The 17,926-nt window shown below is 48.8% G+C and overlaps 1 protein-coding gene across 11 annotated transcripts in view; it reads left to right on the top strand.

The window, feature by feature from the left end:
- The window catches only part of LOC134226251 (nephrin), a 1,334,188-nt gene that overhangs the window by 946,351 nt on the left and 369,911 nt on the right, over positions 1 to 17,926 (top strand). For all 11 annotated transcript variants that reach the window (XM_062706895.1, XM_062706896.1, XM_062706904.1 and 8 more), the window contains one exon: positions 792 to 971. In XM_062706895.1, the coding sequence (XP_062562879.1) occupies positions 792 to 971 (180 nt within the window). The remainder of the gene's footprint in view (positions 1 to 791; positions 972 to 17,926) is intronic.

Raw genomic sequence — 17,926 nt, 5'->3', positions numbered from 1 at the left:
GAATATTTTCCAGACTCCGTTCAGAATCCCTTCTGGACTTGGTTTGTGATCCCTGCCAGATTCCGTTCTTGATTCCTTCCAGATTTCGCTTCAAGTACTCCCTGAGTCCGTTCGGAGTCCCTTTCAAAGAATGTCTGGAATTCTTTCCGAATTACGTTTGAAATCCCTGTCAGATGTTTTCTGAATTTCTGATGAAAATTTAAAAAAAAAATCGGTTTTGCAAAATCCAAAATAGAATTCGGATGGGTACTAAAAGCGGTTCCAGTCGAAATGCAGAATGAATCGTAGAGGTATTACAAAAATAGATTTTAGTACGAAAGATATCTTGCTAGATAAAACTCAGAATTATTCTCACTTTTAATTGCATAAAGATCTTTGATCTTTTGTACGCTTTCTGGTCGAACAGCAAAGGAATTCAAAACGGTTTTCTGTTGCAAATAAAATTCTCAGATCCCAATCTCAGCGGACTCAGGAAATCGTTACTAATTTTTTGAAATGTTATGAAAATTAGGAATTCAGTCCAAATCTAATAATTATTGGAATATTTATGAGATCATTTGAATATTTGCTGATATTATGCCTTAATACTTTGTTGAGAGAATTTTAATTTGAGAAGCACCGAGCTACGAACTTCTCTGGTTCTATTTTTTTTTCTACTTAACAAGAAGACTTCCCTTCCGAAACTTGTGCTCCATGCGGCCGACTAAATCATATGCTGAAATATGTGACGATTCCACACAATCCTAACTCATGTTTTTCTTCGGCTTCCGCTCCCTTCTTCTCGTCCGCAGGGTTTTCCACGACGATACCGGGCTACCCGCGCTACTCGGTGCTCGGTGACCACCATGCGGGCGTCTACAACCTCAAGATCTCGAACGCGTCGCTGGAGGACGACGCCGAGTACCAGTGCCAAGTGGGGCCGGCCAAATTCAACTCGGCCATCCGTGCCAACGCCAAGCTGATTGTGATATGTAAGTATAGAGCTCCGTTTTTTCTCGTTTTCTTGTTCCGTCCGACATTGGTTTTTTTGTCAGTTCCCATCTTCGGGTATAGAGTCTTTGTCATGGGAAAGTAGAAAATCGCTTCCATGCGAAGGAAAATTTACGACTTTTGCACACATACATTCGCAGACGGGCACACATCAAGGGCTCAGCTGCGACGGGAATGGTGACGATGCGAAGCGTTTTTAGATTCTGCAGTAAGTGTCACGATTTCAAAAGGTATTGGAATCACTTGAAGAATTATTGTCCACTAATTTGAGACTAAATAAAGTTTCAAGAAAGGGAGTTATTAAATTAGACCAAATTACTCTAAATTTGATTATTTTTGGTGCAATTATTCTATGCAGGCGTGCTTTCGACCATATTTGAGATTGACTCAGTCTCGGTCCTGCAAACAAATTAGAGGTAAAAGTGACACATCAAGGTGGATCAATCCGATTTTTTTCCTTTATCCAACAGATCCTCACTTGAAATAATATTACTCCAACAGATGTCGCCAAATGTAACCCTTCTCCTACGCACTGTCCCTGTCCCACCAACTATCTTCTTCTTTGTGTCTCTATCCCTGGGCATTCGGGATTCTCGATTTCTAGCTGGCACAGCTTTTCAAAGTGACATTTTTGAATACGTACTACTTTTTTGGCCGTTGCTCCCCCTCCTAACCTTCCCACAGCGCCTATTCCGGGCTCCTGCATCGTCATATCGTGTTGCTACTTGATTCTGCTGCGAAGCAGAAACTTTTCCGACTGCCAAAATTTATCATCGTTTTTGGTAAATGGTCCGAAAGAAAGTTTTTCCTGTCCGCTCTTCCGGACCAAAGACCATGGGGATGGCGATGACGATGACGACGACGGCGGCGACGACTGTGTCAGGATTCGCCGCACCACTTCGGGGCGTTCCACACTGTGAATTAAGCCGGCACAAAAGCGCAGTAAATTAATCAACTTCAGTCGTTGTCTTCTTAGTTGTCGCCATGGTCGCTGCCATGGAGTTTCTAATGGAAATCTGCGTGTGTGGGATTATGGGGTGCGAGTGTGTGAACAAGAAGGGCTTACGGTATATTCGAGACCCTTGGGGGAAAAAAGTCGATGAAAATTTGTTAACATCAAGTTGCGGTTGGGCCAGGAATTAGATTAATATTGTTGAATGACTTGAACCACCGTTTCTTTGACACGCTACATTGTAAATTTTATTGCATAATACCTATGTTGATCGCCGAGACTGGAACATCGTTGATCCATCGTAGTAACGCATGTTAAGGGCGGAGCAGCGACATATTTTTAATCTATCTACAATTTTCCTAAATTCAAACTTATTTAATAATAAAGCAGAGTTTCCCGTGCGAAATCCGCACTCAACAATATGCGGCCAAAACCACCGCAGTGAATGCACAGAATGGAGCAGTTCTCCGTGTTTAGAATTGAAATTATTTCATAATGGCAAAGAGCTGCTTCGGATCACGCTCGCTAATAATTTGAGTCAGTCAAAATTTTGCATCGGCGAGGCACTCAACTCCTCAACACACCTATCCACTGCAGTAGTGCAAACATAAACACGATAAGTTTCAAATTTGTGTTCGGAAATAATTGCATTTTATGAGCGCATGAACACTCTGACACGGGTGCATCATTCAGCGCTCGACAAGCCCCGCCATTGATGTTTCCAGCGTAACCGGATAGCTGCTTCAAACGGAATAATGAGCCTGATTTCGCGTAAATTTCCGACGAGCCATCATAAATCTGGGAAATTGCAAGCTCCACTTGGGGTAATACAGACGATGCAATTGATGGCGATCCATTCGGCAAAGCCTCCCTCAAACAATAGCTTCGAAAAGCAGAAACTATGCAGATTTGTTGCTTTTGATTGACGTAATTGATACGTTGCTATCAATATTCAGAACAGGATTTATCCAGTCGTTGAATTTGAGAAGTTGTTCAACAGTTAAAAATGATTGAATGGTTTCTAATGAGTTGAATAAATCTGTCGAACGAAAACTCTACTACTGTCAAAACAACAATTGGTCATAAAAGTAGAATCCGCGAAAAAAATTGAAAAAGTTTACAAAAAATACAAAATTCCTTCCGGATCCCGTTGGGAATCCCTTCCGGATTTCGTTGGGAATCCCTTCCGGATTCCGTTGGGAATCGCTTCCGGATTCCGTTGGGAATCCCTTCCGGATTCCGTTGGGAATCCCTTCCGGATTCCGTTGGGAATCCCTTCCGGATTCCGTTGGGAATCCCTTCCGGATTCCGTTGGGAATCCCTTCCGGATTCCGTTGGGAATCCTTTCCGGATTCCGTTGGGAATCCCATCCGGATTCCGTTGAGAATCCCATCCGGATTCCGTTGAGTATCCCATCCGGATTTCGTTGGGAATCCCATCCGGATTTCGTTGGGAATCCCATTCGGATTCCGTTGGGAATCCCATCCGGATTCCGTTGGAAATCCCATCCGGATTCCGTTGAGAATCCCATCCGGATTCCGTTGAGAATCCCATCCGGATTCCGTTGGGAATCCCATCCGGATTCCGTTGGGAATTCCATCCGGATTCCGTTGGGAATCCCATCCGGATTCCGTTGGAAATCCCATCCGGATTCCGTTGGGAATCCCATCCAGATTCCGTTGGGAATCCCATCCGGATTCCGTTGGGACTCCCATCCAGATTCCGTTGGGAATCCCATCCGGATTCCGTTGGGAATCCCATCCGGATTCCGTTGGGAATCCCATGCGGATTCCGTTGGGAATCCCATCCGGATTCCGTTGGGAATCCCATCCGGATTTCGTTGGGAATCCCATCCGGATTTCGTTGGGAATCCCATCCGGATTCCGTTGGGAATCCCATCCGGATTCCGTTGGGAATCCCATCCGGATTCCGTTGGGAATCCCATCCGGATTCCGTTGGGAATCCCATCCGGATTCTGTTGGGAATCCCATCCGGATTCCGTTGGGAATCCCATCCGGATTCCGTTGGGAATCCCATCCGGATTCCATTGGGAATCCCATTCGGATTCCGTTGGGAATCCCATCCGGATTTCGTTGGGAATCCCATCCGGATTTCGTTGGGAATCCCATCCGGATTCCGTTGGGAATCCCATCCGGATTCCGTTGGGAATCCCATCCGGATTCCGTTGGGAATCCCATTCGGATTCCGTTGGGAATCCCATCCGGATTCTGTTGGGAATCCCATCCGGATTCCGTTGGGAATCCCATCCGGATTCCGTTGGGAATCCCATCCGGATTCCATTGGGAATCCCATTCGGATTCCGTTGGGAATCCCATCCGGATTCCGTTGGGAATCCCATCCGGATTTCGTTGGGAATCCCATCCGGATTCCGTTGGGAATCCCATCCGGATTCCGTTGGGAATCCCATCCGGATTCCGTTGGGAATCCCATCCGGATTCCGTTGGGAATCCCATTCGGATTCCGTTGGGAATCCCATCCGGATTTTGTTGGGAATCCCATCCGGATTTCGTTGGGAATCCCATCCGGATTCCGTTGGGAATCCCATCCGGATTCCTTTGGGAATCCCATCCGGATTCCGTTGAGAGTCCCATCCGGATTCCGTTGGGAATCCCATCCGGATTCCGTTGGGAATCCCATCCGGATTCCGTTGGGAATCCCATCCGGATTCCGTTGGGAATCCCATCCGGATTCCGTTGGGAATCCCATCCGGATTCCGTTGGGAATCCCATCCGGATTCCGTTGGGAATCCCATCCGGATTCCGTTGAAAATCCCATCCGGATTCCGTTGGGAATCCCATCCGGATTCCGTTGGGAATCCCATCCGGATTCCGTTAGGAATCCCATCCGGATTCCATTGGGAATCCCATCCGGATTCCATTGGGAATCCCATCCGGATTCCATTGGGAATCCCATCCGGATTCCGTTGGGAATCCCATCCGGATTCCGTTGGGAATCCCATCCGGATTCCGTTGGGAATCCCATCCGGATTCCGTTGGGAATCCCATCCGGATTCCGTTGGGAATCCCTTCCGGATTCCGTTGGGAATCTCATCCGGATTCCGTTGGGAATCCCATCCGGATTCCGTTGGGAATCCCATCTGGATTCCGTTGGGAATCCCTTCCGGATTCCGTTGAGAATCCCATCCGGATTCCGTTGGGAATCCCATCCGGATTCCGTTGGGAATCCCATCTGGATTCCGTTGGGAATCCCTTCCGGATTCCGTTGAGAATCCCATCCGGATTCCGTTGAGAATCCCATCCGGATTCCGTTGAGAATCCCATCCGGATTCCGTTGAGAATCCCATCCGGATTCCGTTGGGAATCCCATCCGGATTCCGTTGGGAATCCCATCCGGATTCCGTTGGGAATCCCATCTGGATTCCGTTGGGAATCCCATCCGGATTCCTTTGGGAATCCCATCCGGATTCCGTTGGGAACCCCATCCGGATTCCGTTGGGAATCCCATCCGGATTCCGTTGGGAATCCCATCCGGATTCCGTTGGGAATCCCATCCGGATTCCGTTGGGAATCCCATCCGGATTCCGTTGGGAATCCCCTCCGGATTCCGTTGGGAATCCACTCCGGATTCCGTTGGAATCCCATCCGGATTCCGTTGGGAATCCCATCTGGATTCCGTTGGGAATCCCATCTGGATTCCGTTGGGAATCCATCCGGATTTTGTTGGGAATGCCATCCGGATTCTGTTGGGAATCCCATCCGGATTCCGTTGGAATCCTTTAGAAATCAATTGGCATCTTATTAGTATTCCATCTGGAGTAAATTCCATTTTTCGTTCGGAATAATTTCCAGGTTCATTTAGCAATCCTTTTCGAATTCCGGTAGGAGCCCTTTCTGGATTCCGTTCGGAATTCCTTGTGGATTCCGTTGGGAATTCCTTCCGGATTCCTTTCAGAATCCCTTACAAAATTTACAAAATTTGCAAAATTTACAAAAATTCACAAAATTTACAAAATTTACAAAATTTACAAAATTTACAAAATTTACAAAATTTACAAAATCTACTAAATTTGCAAATTTTACCAAAATTTACAAAATTTGCCAATCCATCCGGATTCCGTTGGAAATCCCATCCGGATTCCGTTGGGAATCCCATCCGGATTCCGTTGGGAATCCCATCCGGATTCCGTTGGGAATCCCATCCGGATTCCGTTGGGAATCCCATCCGGATTCCGTTGGGAATCCCATCCGGATTCCGTTGGGAGTCCCATCCGGATTCCGTTGGGAATCCCATCCGGATTCCGTTGGGAATCCCATCCGGATTCCGTTGGGAATCCCATCCGGATTCCGTTGGGAATCCCATCCGGATTCCATTGGAAATCCCATCCAAATTCCGTTGGGAATCCCATCCAAATTCCGTTGGGAATCCCATCCAGATTCCGTTGGGAATCCCATCCGGATTCCGTTGGGAATCCCATCCGGATTCCGTTGGGAATCCTATCCGGATTCCGTTGGGAATCCCATCCGGATTCCGTTGGGAATCCCATCCGGATTCCGTTGGGAATCTCATCCGGAATCCGGATGGGAATCCCATCCGGATTCCGTTGGAAATCCCATCCGGATTCCGTTGGAAATCCCATCCGGATTCCGTTGGAAATCCCATCCGGATTCCGTTGGAAATCCCATCCGGATTCCGTTGGGAATCCCATCCGGATTCCGTTGGGAATCCCATCCGGATTCCGTTGGGAGTCCCATCCGGATTCCGTTGGGAATCCCATCTGGATTCCGTTGGGAATCCCATCCGGATTCCGTTGGGAATCCCATCCGGATTCCATTGGGAATCCCATCCAAATTCCGTTGGGAATCACATCCAGATTCCGTTGGGAATCCCATACGGATTCCGTTGGGACTCCCATCCGGATTCCGTTGGGAATCCCATCCGGATTCCGTTGGGAATCCCATCCGGATTCCGTTGGGAATCCCATCCGGATTCCGTTGGGAATCCCATCCGGATTCCGTTGGGAATCCCATCCGGATTTCGTTGGGAATCCCATCCGGATTTCGTTGGGAATCCCATCCGGATTCCGTTGGGAATCCCATCCGGATTCCGTTGGGAATCCCATCCGGATTCCGTTGGGAATCCCATCCGGATTCCGTTGGGAATCCCATCCGGATTCCGTTGGGAATCCCATCCGGATTTCGTTGAAAATCCCATCCGGATTCCGTTGGGAATCCCATCCGGATTTCGTTGGGAATCCCATCCGAATTCCGTTAGGAATCCCATCCGGATTCCATTGGGAATCCCATCCGGATTCCATTGGCAATCCCATCCGGATTCCGTTGGGAATCCCATCCGGATTCCGTTGGGAATCCCATCCGGATTCCGTTGGGAATCCCATCCGGATTCCGTTGGGAATCCCATCCGGATTCCGTTGGGAATCCCATCCGGATTCCGTTGGGAATCCCTTCCGGATTCCGTTGGGAATCTCATCCGGATTCCGTTGGGAATCCCATCCGGATTCCGTTGGGAATCCCATCTGGATTCCGTTGGGAATCCCTTCCGGATTCCGTTGAGAATCCCATCTGGATTCCGTTGGGAATCCCATCCGGATTCCGTTGGGAATCCCATCTGGATTCCGTTGGGAATCCCTTCCGGATTCCGTTGAGAATCCCATCCGGATTCCTTTGAGAATCCCATCCGGATTCCGTTGGGAATCCCATCCGGATTCCGTTGGGAATCCCATCTGGATTCCGTTGGGAATCCCATCCGGATTCCTTTGAGAATCCCATCCGGATTCCGTTGGGAATCCCATCCGGATTCCGTTGGGAATCCCATCTGGATTCCGTTGGGAATCCCATCCGGATTCCTTTGGGAATCCCATCCGGATTCCGTTGGGAATCCCATCCGGATTCCGTTGGGAATCCCATCCGGATTCCGTTGGGAATCCCATCCGGATTCCGTTGGGAATCCCATCCGGATTCCGTTGGGAATCCCATCCGGATTCCGTTGGGAATCCCATCTGGATTCCGTTGGGAATCCCATCCGGATTCCGTTGGGAATCCCATCCGGATTCCGTTGGGAATCCCATCCGGATTCCTTTGGGAATCCCATCTGGATTCCGTTGGGAATCCCATCCGGATTTTGTTGGGAATGCCATCCGGATTCTGTTGGGAATCCCATCCGGATTCCGTTGGGAATCCTTTTAGAAATCCAATTGGCATCTTACTAGTATTCCATCTGGAGTAAATTCCATTTTTCGTTCGGAATAATTTCCAGGTTCATTTAGCAATCCTTTTCGAATTCCGGTAGGAACCCTTTCTGGATTCCGTTCGGAATTCCTTGTGGATTCCGTTGGGAATTCCTTCCGGATTCCTTTCAGAATCCCTTACAAAATTTACAAAATTTGCAAAATTTACAAAAATTCACAAAATTTACAAAATTTACAAAATTTACAAAATTTACAAAATTTACAAAATTTACAAAATCTACTAAATTTGCAAATTTTACAAAATTTACAAAATTTGCCAAATTTACAAAATTTACAAAATTTACAAAATTTACAGAATTTACAAAATTTCCAGAATTTACAAAATTTCCAGAATTTACAAAATTTACAAAATTTACAAAATTTACAAAATTTACAAAATTTACAAAATTTACAGAATTTACAAAATTTTCAAAATTTACAAAATTTACAAATTTTTACAAAACTTCACAAAGTATTGTACTCGTGTCAAACGAACTGCTGGCATCTTTAAAAATTTAATTTGAAACAGCTTTGTACTCAAAAAACGAAACAAAATGCCAAAATCTCACTCAACAACATATTCCATCACAATTCTATCCTGCTCCGTTCAAGCGGAATACGAATCCCGTCCTATTCCATCTCCTCAGTCAGTGTTCGACTCAGAGATATAAAATTTAATATCTTGCGGTAATTTGATAAATTTAATTGCGCAAATTGCGTGGATAGAATTCAATTACACAGACGAATATTTCTGTGCATGGGCCCCGGCAAGCCAGCACCCTACCACCCCTTTCTTCCTTCCCAAATCCGCAAAACATTGCATCAAAACCATTTTCGTCTGTGGCAGTGTACCCCGAAGCCGCTCCGATCGTTCGTTTTAATTCCCCTCTCTCGCAAGCCCAGCCGGGGCAGACAACGGCAATGCGGTTAAGCTCTGCTCGTCTGCTTCGAGAATTAAATGTACGATACATGTGTCAAATGTGTTATAAATTGGTGCGTTTTATATTTACATTCCTGAAGTGCGCTGCTGCTGCTGCCCGGCTGACGCTTAATGCTCTTCTTTCGGAACGGAACGGAAAACGTCTATGGGTGTTGGTGCGAAACGGAAACCAAATGAACGAGACGATTAAATGCGAAGAAATTGCACTGCAGCAGAGAATAAATTTGTGGAAATTATCGAAATGCCTAACGCACCCCGCTCCCCAGCCCGGAAACCGACCACACCGACAGCGATAGGAAGAGACCGGCTTTCTCAAGCATGATGTGAACACTTCAAAGAAAAGAGGAACAAAAGGACGCTTTCCTTTCAGTCAAGTCGCACCACAAGTCAAGATGGAGTTCCGTTTGTTCTTGTTCTAAATGTGTATTGACGCTCATATATCCTTAATACCTATACTACTGTTTGTCACTGCCACAGCTGGGATGGTCCTGGTGAGTCTGCCTCCGGCAGACCGAGTGGCTCCTTCCAGACGCAGCAGAACCATAAATGTTGCTGTTTAATGGTGCAATAAATGAACATCCACTGGGGAATGGACTGTGAGCTCCATCGTCGTTGTCGTCGTCGTCGTCGTCGTCGGTCACTAGGCCGATGGCGTCGTGCTGGACCTGCCACACTATCATGGTTCGGGGCTGACTCGAGAGCGATGCCTCAAAGCAGCACGTACCGAGTAGTGGCAAAGCTGTGGTGCATTCGTAGAAAAATGATTTAATGGTGAAATGTGTTAAATTTGTCTGAAATTCAGGCAAGTGTGAATCAATGCGGCAAGATTCCAAAATTTGTTGACAGTGATTCAGATCCGTGATATTTTTATGTACCAATTTCATGTTTCCTGCAAGAAAAAAGTACCCCTCTGGCAACTACCGCCTAATAACTCCCGGAGTTCTTAATCCCCGCTTCGGCTTCAATTCTTCCCTACCTTCGCATCCGTTTGTTCCTCCCCACGCCAATAGTTCATTACCAGCTTCTAACAGTCTCTTGAGGAAGTCCAACTAGCACTAAAGCGAGTCACAGGAAAAGAACCTTCTCCGGAGCAAAACTTCAGTTCGAAAGGGTTCTGCGGTAGCACCACATTATAATGGGCTGCCTCTGCTGAGGACAAGTGGTAAAAATTATCCCTTTTTTCACTGTCTCTCTCGCTTGGTCGGACACTTAAAACAATTGCCGCCTGCAATAAAGTGGTTTTGTTTTTATGCGCCCGATGGGGACGATCCGGAGCCGGATCCGGAAGGTCCCCGCCTATAATATAGGCGCAGTAGGTCGAACCGGGTACGGTACAGGTGCGGGATACCCCTTCTAGGCAGTGCAGCAGGCCCCGTTACGGACCTCTAGGAAACGTGGCATCGCCAGAAGAAGTTGGTTCGCACGTTCCGAGCGTTTATTAGATGGCCAAAATGCACATATGCCGAAAAGTTATCCCACTTGTGTAAGCGAGGGAACTATATACAATAGGCACATAATTCGCGTACGATGACGGCCGAGCGGGCGGGCGGCTTGCGACGGTTATGGGCACTGCGGGAGCTTGGGATGAGCTTCATTTATTCGCCATGGATGGTGGTGGTGGTGTAAAGCAGCGCGATATGATTTACGACAAGGATGTGAGTTTTCCTGCTTGTGTGCCGCGTTGTCGAGGGGCCAGGATGACGTGGGGCGAGGAATTTTCCGGTTGCTAGTTAGCAGCTTTTCATTGTTGCAACACGAGCCTTGATTTTGAGTGCTTGTCGGGCTGGTTGCGTAGTTTCAAATTGAGATTTTCATTACGCATTCTAACTCGCGTTTTAGACTTTACACTTTGTTCTATTTTCAATCAAACGAAAACAGATTCATCTAAAAATATCTTAATGAAACATAAATTAATCCGCTTCTTTGGTTGTTTTGCATAAACAGTCAACAAAAATAGAAAATAGCCATATTCTGGAGTATAAATTTTGATTTCACACCCCTTTAAGATGGACGCAAGGCTGCCTTTTTAACCGCTAGTTTTTCATTGTTTGCGTTTTCGGAATCACAGTTCTCATTATTCACGTCGGATTCTAATTTCATGGGTGCTGACAGAGGTAGCTAAAAATAAATAAAAGCTTTATATCCAATAATATTCAAGATTGTTGTTTCGACTGAGAATTCTTGTGTTGATATCAATATACAGCATGCAAACAGTTCAACGTTTGTAAACCGTAACTGGCGGATTAACTTATAGCTCCCACCTTTTTGGCCGCCATTATGGTGAGCGTGGAGAGCTGGATACAAAACCAACAATAATTGTTCGATCTTTGTCAAGATCGACAGCAAACCAAGCAATTCCGAAATCGTCGGAATCTGGAGATGTTGACAAGCTGCAGGAATAATTTCTCGAGCAATCATCGGAAACAACGGACGGGACAGAATTGAAGTCGGTTGATTGCATGATAAAGTGGAATACAACGGCAAGAAAACCAGAAAACCAGAAAAACAGTCAAAGCGGTAGAAGCCATCGACCAAACGCAAGCCAGTGCTCAATTTGCATCCTTAAGGACAAAAGAACATTCACGCCCGCAAAAATTATGCTTTCGAATAATAATATATTTATTTAAAAAAAAAACTATTACAAGACCAACCACACCCAACAACTTAGGGTGCTTTTTCGAAACCCATACCGGCTTATCAACTTCACCTCCGAACAACAACGCCGAAGCGCAAAGCAATATCCAATCCCGTGGCTAACCTATGGCCTACTGGCTTCCTGTACATGCTTTAAGCAATCCCGTATGTTCTTTTGAAGTCTGCTTTCAGTAAAATAAAGGAATCACATCCGCTCCATTCTGGACAAATGCGAATTCTGCGGAAGCCTCGTTTCAAGAGGCTCGGAAGCCTCGTTTCAAGAGGCTCGGAAGCCTCCTTTCAAGAGGCTCGGAAGCCTCCTTTCAAGAGGCTCGGAAGCCTCCTTTCAAGAGGCTCGGAAGCCTCCTTTCAAGAGGCTCGGAAGCCTCCTTTCAAGAGGCTCGGAAGCCTCCTTTCAAGAGGCTCAGAGCCTCCTTTCAAGAGGCTCAGGAAGCCTCCTTTCAAGAGGCTCAGGAAGCCTCCTTTCAAGAGGCTCAGGAAGCCTCCTTTCAAGAGGCTCAGAAGCCTCCTTTCAAGAGGCTCAGAGCCTCCTTTCAAGAGGCTCGGAAGCCTCCTTTCAAGAGGCTCAGGCCTCCTTTCAAGAGGCTCAGGAAGCCTCCTTTCAAGAGGCTCAGGAAGCCTCCTTTCAAGAGGCTCAGAAGCCTCCTTTCAAGAGGCTCAGAAGCCTCCTTTCAAGAGGCTCGGAAGCCTCCTTTCAAGAGGCTCAGAAGCCTCCTTTCAAGAGGCTCAGAGCCTCCTTTCAAGAGGCCTGGAAGCCTCCTTTCAAGAGGCTCAGAAGCCTCCTTTCAAGAGGCTCAAGCCTCCTTTCAAGAGGCTCGAAGCCTCCTTTCAAGAGGCTCAAGCCTCCTTTCAAGAGGCTCAGAAGCCTCCTTTCAAGAGGCTCAGAAGCCTCCTTTCAAGAGGCTCAGAAGCCTCCTTTCAAGAGGCTCAGAAGCCTCCTTTCAAGAGGCTCAGAAGCCTCCTTTCAAGAGGCTCAGGAAGCCTCCTTTCAAGAGGCTCAGAAGCCTCCTTTCAAGAGGCTCTGGAAGCCTCCTTTCAAGAGCTCAGAAGCCTCCTTTCAAGAGGCTGGAAGCCTCCTTTCAAGAGGCTCAGGAAGCCTCCTTTCAAGAGGCTCAGGAAGCCTCCTTTCAAGAGGCTCAGAGCCTCCTTTCAAGAGGCTCAGAAGCCTCCTTTCAAGAGGCTCCAGCCTCCTTTCAAGAGGCTCAGAAGCCTCCTTTCAAGAGGCTCAGAAGCCTCCTTTCAAGAGGCCTGGAAGCCTCCTTTCAAGAGGCTCGGAAGCCTCCTTTCAAGAGGCCTGGAAGCCTCCTTTCAAGAGGCTCAGAGCCTCCTTTCAAGAGGCTCAGAAGCCTCCTTTCAAGAGGCTCAGAAGCCTCCTTTCAAGAGGCTCAGAAGCCTCCTTTCAAGAGGCTGGAAGCCTCCTTTCAAGAGGCTCAAGCCTCCTTTCAAGAGGCTCAAGCCTCCTTTCAAGAGGCTCTGAAGCCACCTTTCAAAGGCTGGAAGCCTTCTTTCAAGAGGCTCGAAGGCATCCTTTCAAGAGGCTGGAAGCCTCCTTTCAAGAGGCTCAGAGCCTCCTTTCAAGAGGCTGGAAGCCTCCTTTCAAGAGGCCTGGAAGCCTCCTTTCAAGAGGCCTGGAAGCCTCCTTTCAAGAGGCTCAAGCCTCCTTTCAAGAGGCTCAGAAGCCTCCTTTCAAGAGGCTCAGGAAGCCTCCTTTCAAGAGGCTCGGAAGCCTCCTTTCAAGAGGCTCGGAAGCCTCCTTTCAAGACGCTCGGAAGCCTTCTTTCAAGAGGCTCGGAAGCCTCCTTTCAAGAGGCTCGGAAGCCTCCTTTCAAGAGGCTTGGAAGCCTCTTTTTAAGAGGCTTGGAAGCATCCTTTTAAGAGGCTCGGAAGCCTCCTTTCAAGAGGCTCGGAAGCCTCCTTTCAAGAGGCTCGGAAGCCTTTTTTCAAGAGGCTCGGAAGCCTTTTTTCAAGAGGCTCGGAAGCCTCCTTTCAAGAGGCTCTGAAGCCACCTTTCAAAAGGCTCGGAAGCCTCCTTTCAAGAGGCTCGAAGGCCTCCTTTCAAGAGGCTCGGAAGCCTCCTTTCAAGAGGCTTGGAAGCCTCCTTTCAAGAGGCTCGGAAGCCTCTTTTCAAGAGGAACGGAAGCCTCCTTTCAAGAGGCTCGGAAGCCTCCTTTCAAGAGGCTCGGAAGCCTCTTTTCAAGAGGCTCGGAAGCCTCCTTTCAAGAGGATCGGAAGCCTCCTTTCAAGAGGTTTGGAAGCCTCCTTTCAAGAGGCTCGGAAGCCTTTTTTCAAGAGGATCGGAAGCCTTTTTTCAAGAGGCTCGGAAGCCTCCTTTCAAGAGGCTCGGAAGCCTCCTTTCAAGAGGCTCGGAAGCCTCCTTTCAAGAGGCTCGGAAGCCTCCTTTCAAGAGGCTCAGAAGCCTCCTTTCAAGAGGCTCAGAAGCCTCCTTTCAAGAGGCTCAGAAGCCTCCTTTCAAGAGGCTCAGAAGCCTCCTTTCAAGAGGCTCAGAAGCCTCCTTTCAAGAGGCTCAGAAGCCTCCTTTCAAGAGGCTCAGAAGCCTCCTTTCAAGAGGCTCAGAAGCCTCCTTTCAAGAGGCTCAGAAGCCTCCTTTCAAGAGGCTCAGAAGCCTCCTTTCAAGAGGCTCAGAAGCCTCCTTTCAAGAGGCTCAGGAAGCCTCCTTTCAAGAGGCTCAAGCCTCCTTTCAAGAGGCTCAAGCCTCCTTTCAAGAGGCTCAAGCCTCCTTTCAAGAGGCTGGAAGCCTCCTTTCAAGAGGCTCAGGAAGCCTCCTTTCAAGAGGCTCAGGAAGCCTCCTTTCAAGAGGCTCAGAGCCTCCTTTCAAGAGGCTCAGAAGCCTCCTTTCAAGAGGCTCAGGAAGCCTCCTTTCAAGAGGCTCAGAGCCTCCTTTCAAGAGGCCTGGAAGCCTCCTTTCAAGAGGCTCAGAGCCTCCTTTCAAGAGGCCTGGAAGCCTCCTTTCAAGAGGCTCAGAGCCTCCTTTCAAGAGGCTGGAAGCCTCCTTTCAAGAGGCTGGAAGCCTCCTTTCAAGAGGCTGGAAGCCTCCTTTCAAGAGGCTCCAGCCTCCTTTCAAGAGGCTGGAAGCCTCCTTTCAAGAGGCTCAGAAGCCTCCTTTCAAGAGGCTCAGAGCCTCCTTTCAAGAGGCTCAGAAGCCTCCTTTCAAGAGGCTCAGAAGCCTCCTTTCAAGAGGCTCAGGCCTCCTTTCAAGAGGCCTGGAAGCCTCCTTTCAAGAGGCCTGGAAGCCTCCTTTCAAGAGGCTCAGAAGCCTCCTTTCAAGAGGCCTGGAAGCCTCCTTTCAAGAGGCTCAGAGCCTCCTTTCAAGAGGCCTGGAAGCCTCCTTTCAAGAGGCCTGGAAGCCTCCTTTCAAGAGGCTCAGGAAGCCTCCTTTCAAGAGGCTCAGAAGCCTCCTTTCAAGAGGCTCGAAGCCTCCTTTCAAGAGGCTCAAAGCCTCCTTTCAAGAGGCTCAGAGCCTCCTTTCAAGAGGCTCAGAGCCTCCTTTCAAGAGGCTCCAGGAAGCCTCCTTTCAAGAGGCTCAGAGCCTCCTTTCAAGAGGCTCAGGAAGCCTCCTTTCAAGAGGCTCAGAAGCCTCCTTTCAAGAGGCTCGGAAGCCTCCTTTCAAGAGGCTCAGAGCCTCCTTTCAAGAGGCTCAGGAAGCCTCCTTTCAAGAGGCTCAGAGCCTCCTTTCAAGAGGCTCCAGCCTCCTTTCAAGAGGCTCAGAGCCTCCTTTCAAGAGGCTCAGAAGCCTCCTTTCAAGAGGCTGGAAGCCTCCTTTCAAGAGGCTCAGAGCCTCCTTTCAAGAGGCTCAGAAGCCTCCTTTCAAGAGGCTCAGAAGCCTCCTTTCAAGAGGCTCAGGAAGCCTCCTTTCAAGAGGCTCGGAAGCCTCCTTTCAAGAGGCTCAGAAGCCTCCTTTCAAGAGGCTCAGAGCCTCCTTTCAAGAGGCTCAGAAGCCTCCTTTCAAGAGGCTCAGAAGCCTCCTTTCAAGAGGCTCAGAAGCCTCCTTTCAAGAGGCCTGGAAGCCTCCTTTCAAGAGGCTCAGAGCCTCCTTTCAAGAGGCTGGAAGCCTCCTTTCAAGAGGCCTCAGAAGCCTCCTTTCAAGAGGCTCAGGAAGCCTCCTTTCAAGAGGCTCAGAAGCCTCCTTTCAAGAGGCCTGGAAGCCTCCTTTCAAGAGGCTGGAAGCCTCCTTTCAAGAGGCTCAGAAGCCTCCTTTCAACAGGCTCAGAAGCCTCCTTTCAAGAGGCTCAAGCCTCCTTTCAAGAGGCTCAAGCCTCCTTTCAAGAGGCTCAGAAGCCTCCTTTCAAGAGGCTCTGAAGCCACCTTTCAAAGGCTCAGAAGCCTTCTTTCAAGAGGCCTGAAGGCATCCTTTCAAGAGGCTCAGGAAGCCTCCTTTCAAGAGGCTCAGAAGCCTCCTTTCAAGAGGCTCAGAAGCCTCCTTTCAAGAGGCCTGGAAGCCTCCTTTCAAGAGGCCTGGAAGCCTCCTTTCAAGAGGCTCAGAGCCTCCTTTCAAGAGGCTCAGAAGCCTCCTTTCAAGAGGCTCAGAGCCTCCTTTCAAGAGGCTCAGGAAGCCTTTTCAAGAGGCTCAGAAGCCTTTTTCAAGAGGCTGGAAGCCTCCTTTCAAGAGGCTCCAGCCTCCTTTCAAGAGGTTTGGAAGCCTCCTTTCAAGAGGCTCAGAAGCCTCCTTTCAAGAGGCTCAAGCCTCCTTTCAAGAGGCCCGGAAGCCTCCTTTCAAGAGGCTCGGAAGCCTCCTTTCAAGAGGCTCGGAAGCCTCCTTTCAAGAGGCTCGGAAGCCTCCTTTCAAGAGGCTCGGAAGCCTCCTTTCAAGAGGCTCGGAAGCCTTTTTTCAAGAGGCTCGGAAGCCTTTTTTCAAGAGGCTCGGAAGCCTCCTTTCAAGAGGCTCGGAAGCCTCCTTTCAAGAGGCTCTGAAGCCACCTTTCAAAAGGCTCGGAAGCCTCCTTTCAAGAGGCTCGAAGGCCTCCTTTCAAGAGGCTCGGAAGCCTCCTTTCATGAGGCTTGGAAGCCTCCTTTCAAGAGGCTCGGAAGCCTCTTTTCAAGAGGAACGGAAGCCTCCTTTCAAGAGGCTCGGAAGCCTCCTTTCAAGAGGCTCGGAAGCCTCTTTTCAAGAGGCTCGGAAGCCTCCTTTCAAGAGGCTCGGAAGCCTCCTTTCAAGAGGCTCGGAAGCCTTTTTTCAAGAGGATCGGAAGCCTTTTTTCAAGAGGCTCAGGAAGCCTCCTTTCAAGAGGCTCAGGAAGCCTCCTTTCAAGAGGCTTGGAAGCCTCCTTTCAAGAGGCTCAGAGCCTCCTTTCAAGAGGCTCAGAAGCCTCCTTTCAAGAGGCTCAGGCCTCCTTTCAAGAGGCCTGGAAGCCTCCTTTCAAGAGGCTCGGAAGCCTCCTTTCAAGAGGCTCAGAGCCTCCTTTCAAGAGGCTCAGGAAGCCTCCTTTCAAGAGGCTCAGAAGCCTCCTTTCAAGAGGCTCAGGAAGCCTCCTTTCAAGAGGCTCAGAAGCCTCCTTTCAAGAGGCTCAGAGCCTCCTTTCAAGAGGCTCAGAAGCCTCCTTTCAAGAGGCTCAAGCCTCCTTTCAAGAGGCTCAGAAGCCTCCTTTCAAGAGCTCAGAAGCCTCCTTTCAAGAGGCTCAGAAGCCTCCTTTCAAGAGGCTCAGAGCCTCCTTTCAAGAGGCCTGGAAGCCTACTTTCAAGAGGCTCAAGCCTCCTTTCAAGAGGCTCAGAAGCCTCCTTTCAAGAGGCTCAGGAAGCCTCCTTTCAAGAGGCTCAGAGCCTCCTTTCAAGAGGCTGGAAGCCTCCTTTCAAGAGGCTCAGAAGCCTCCTTTCAAGAGGCTCGAAGCCTCCTTTCAAGAGGCTCAGAGCCTCCTTTCAAGAGGCTCAGAGCCTCCTTTCAAGAGGCCTGGAAGCCTCCTTTCAAGAGGCTCGGAAGCCTCCTTTCAAGAGGCTCAAAGCCTCCTTTCAAGAGGCCTCAAGCCTCCTATCAAGAGGCTCAGAAGCCTCCTTTCAAGAGCTCAGAAGCCTCCTTTCAAGAGGCTCAAAGCCTCCTTTCAAGAGGCCTGGAAGCCTCCTTTCAAGAGGCTCAGAAGCCTCCTTTCAAGAGGCTCAAGCCTCCTTTCAAGAGGCTCAGAAGCCTCCTTTCAAGAGGCCTGGAAGCCTCCTT

This window comes from Armigeres subalbatus, chromosome 3 (assembly GCF_024139115.2).
Source record: "Armigeres subalbatus isolate Guangzhou_Male chromosome 3, GZ_Asu_2, whole genome shotgun sequence".
NCBI classification, from domain to species: domain Eukaryota; kingdom Metazoa; phylum Arthropoda; class Insecta; order Diptera; family Culicidae; genus Armigeres; species Armigeres subalbatus.
The sequence above is the reverse complement of the archived record's forward strand: the minus strand, read 5'-3'. Positions and strand labels throughout refer to the sequence as shown.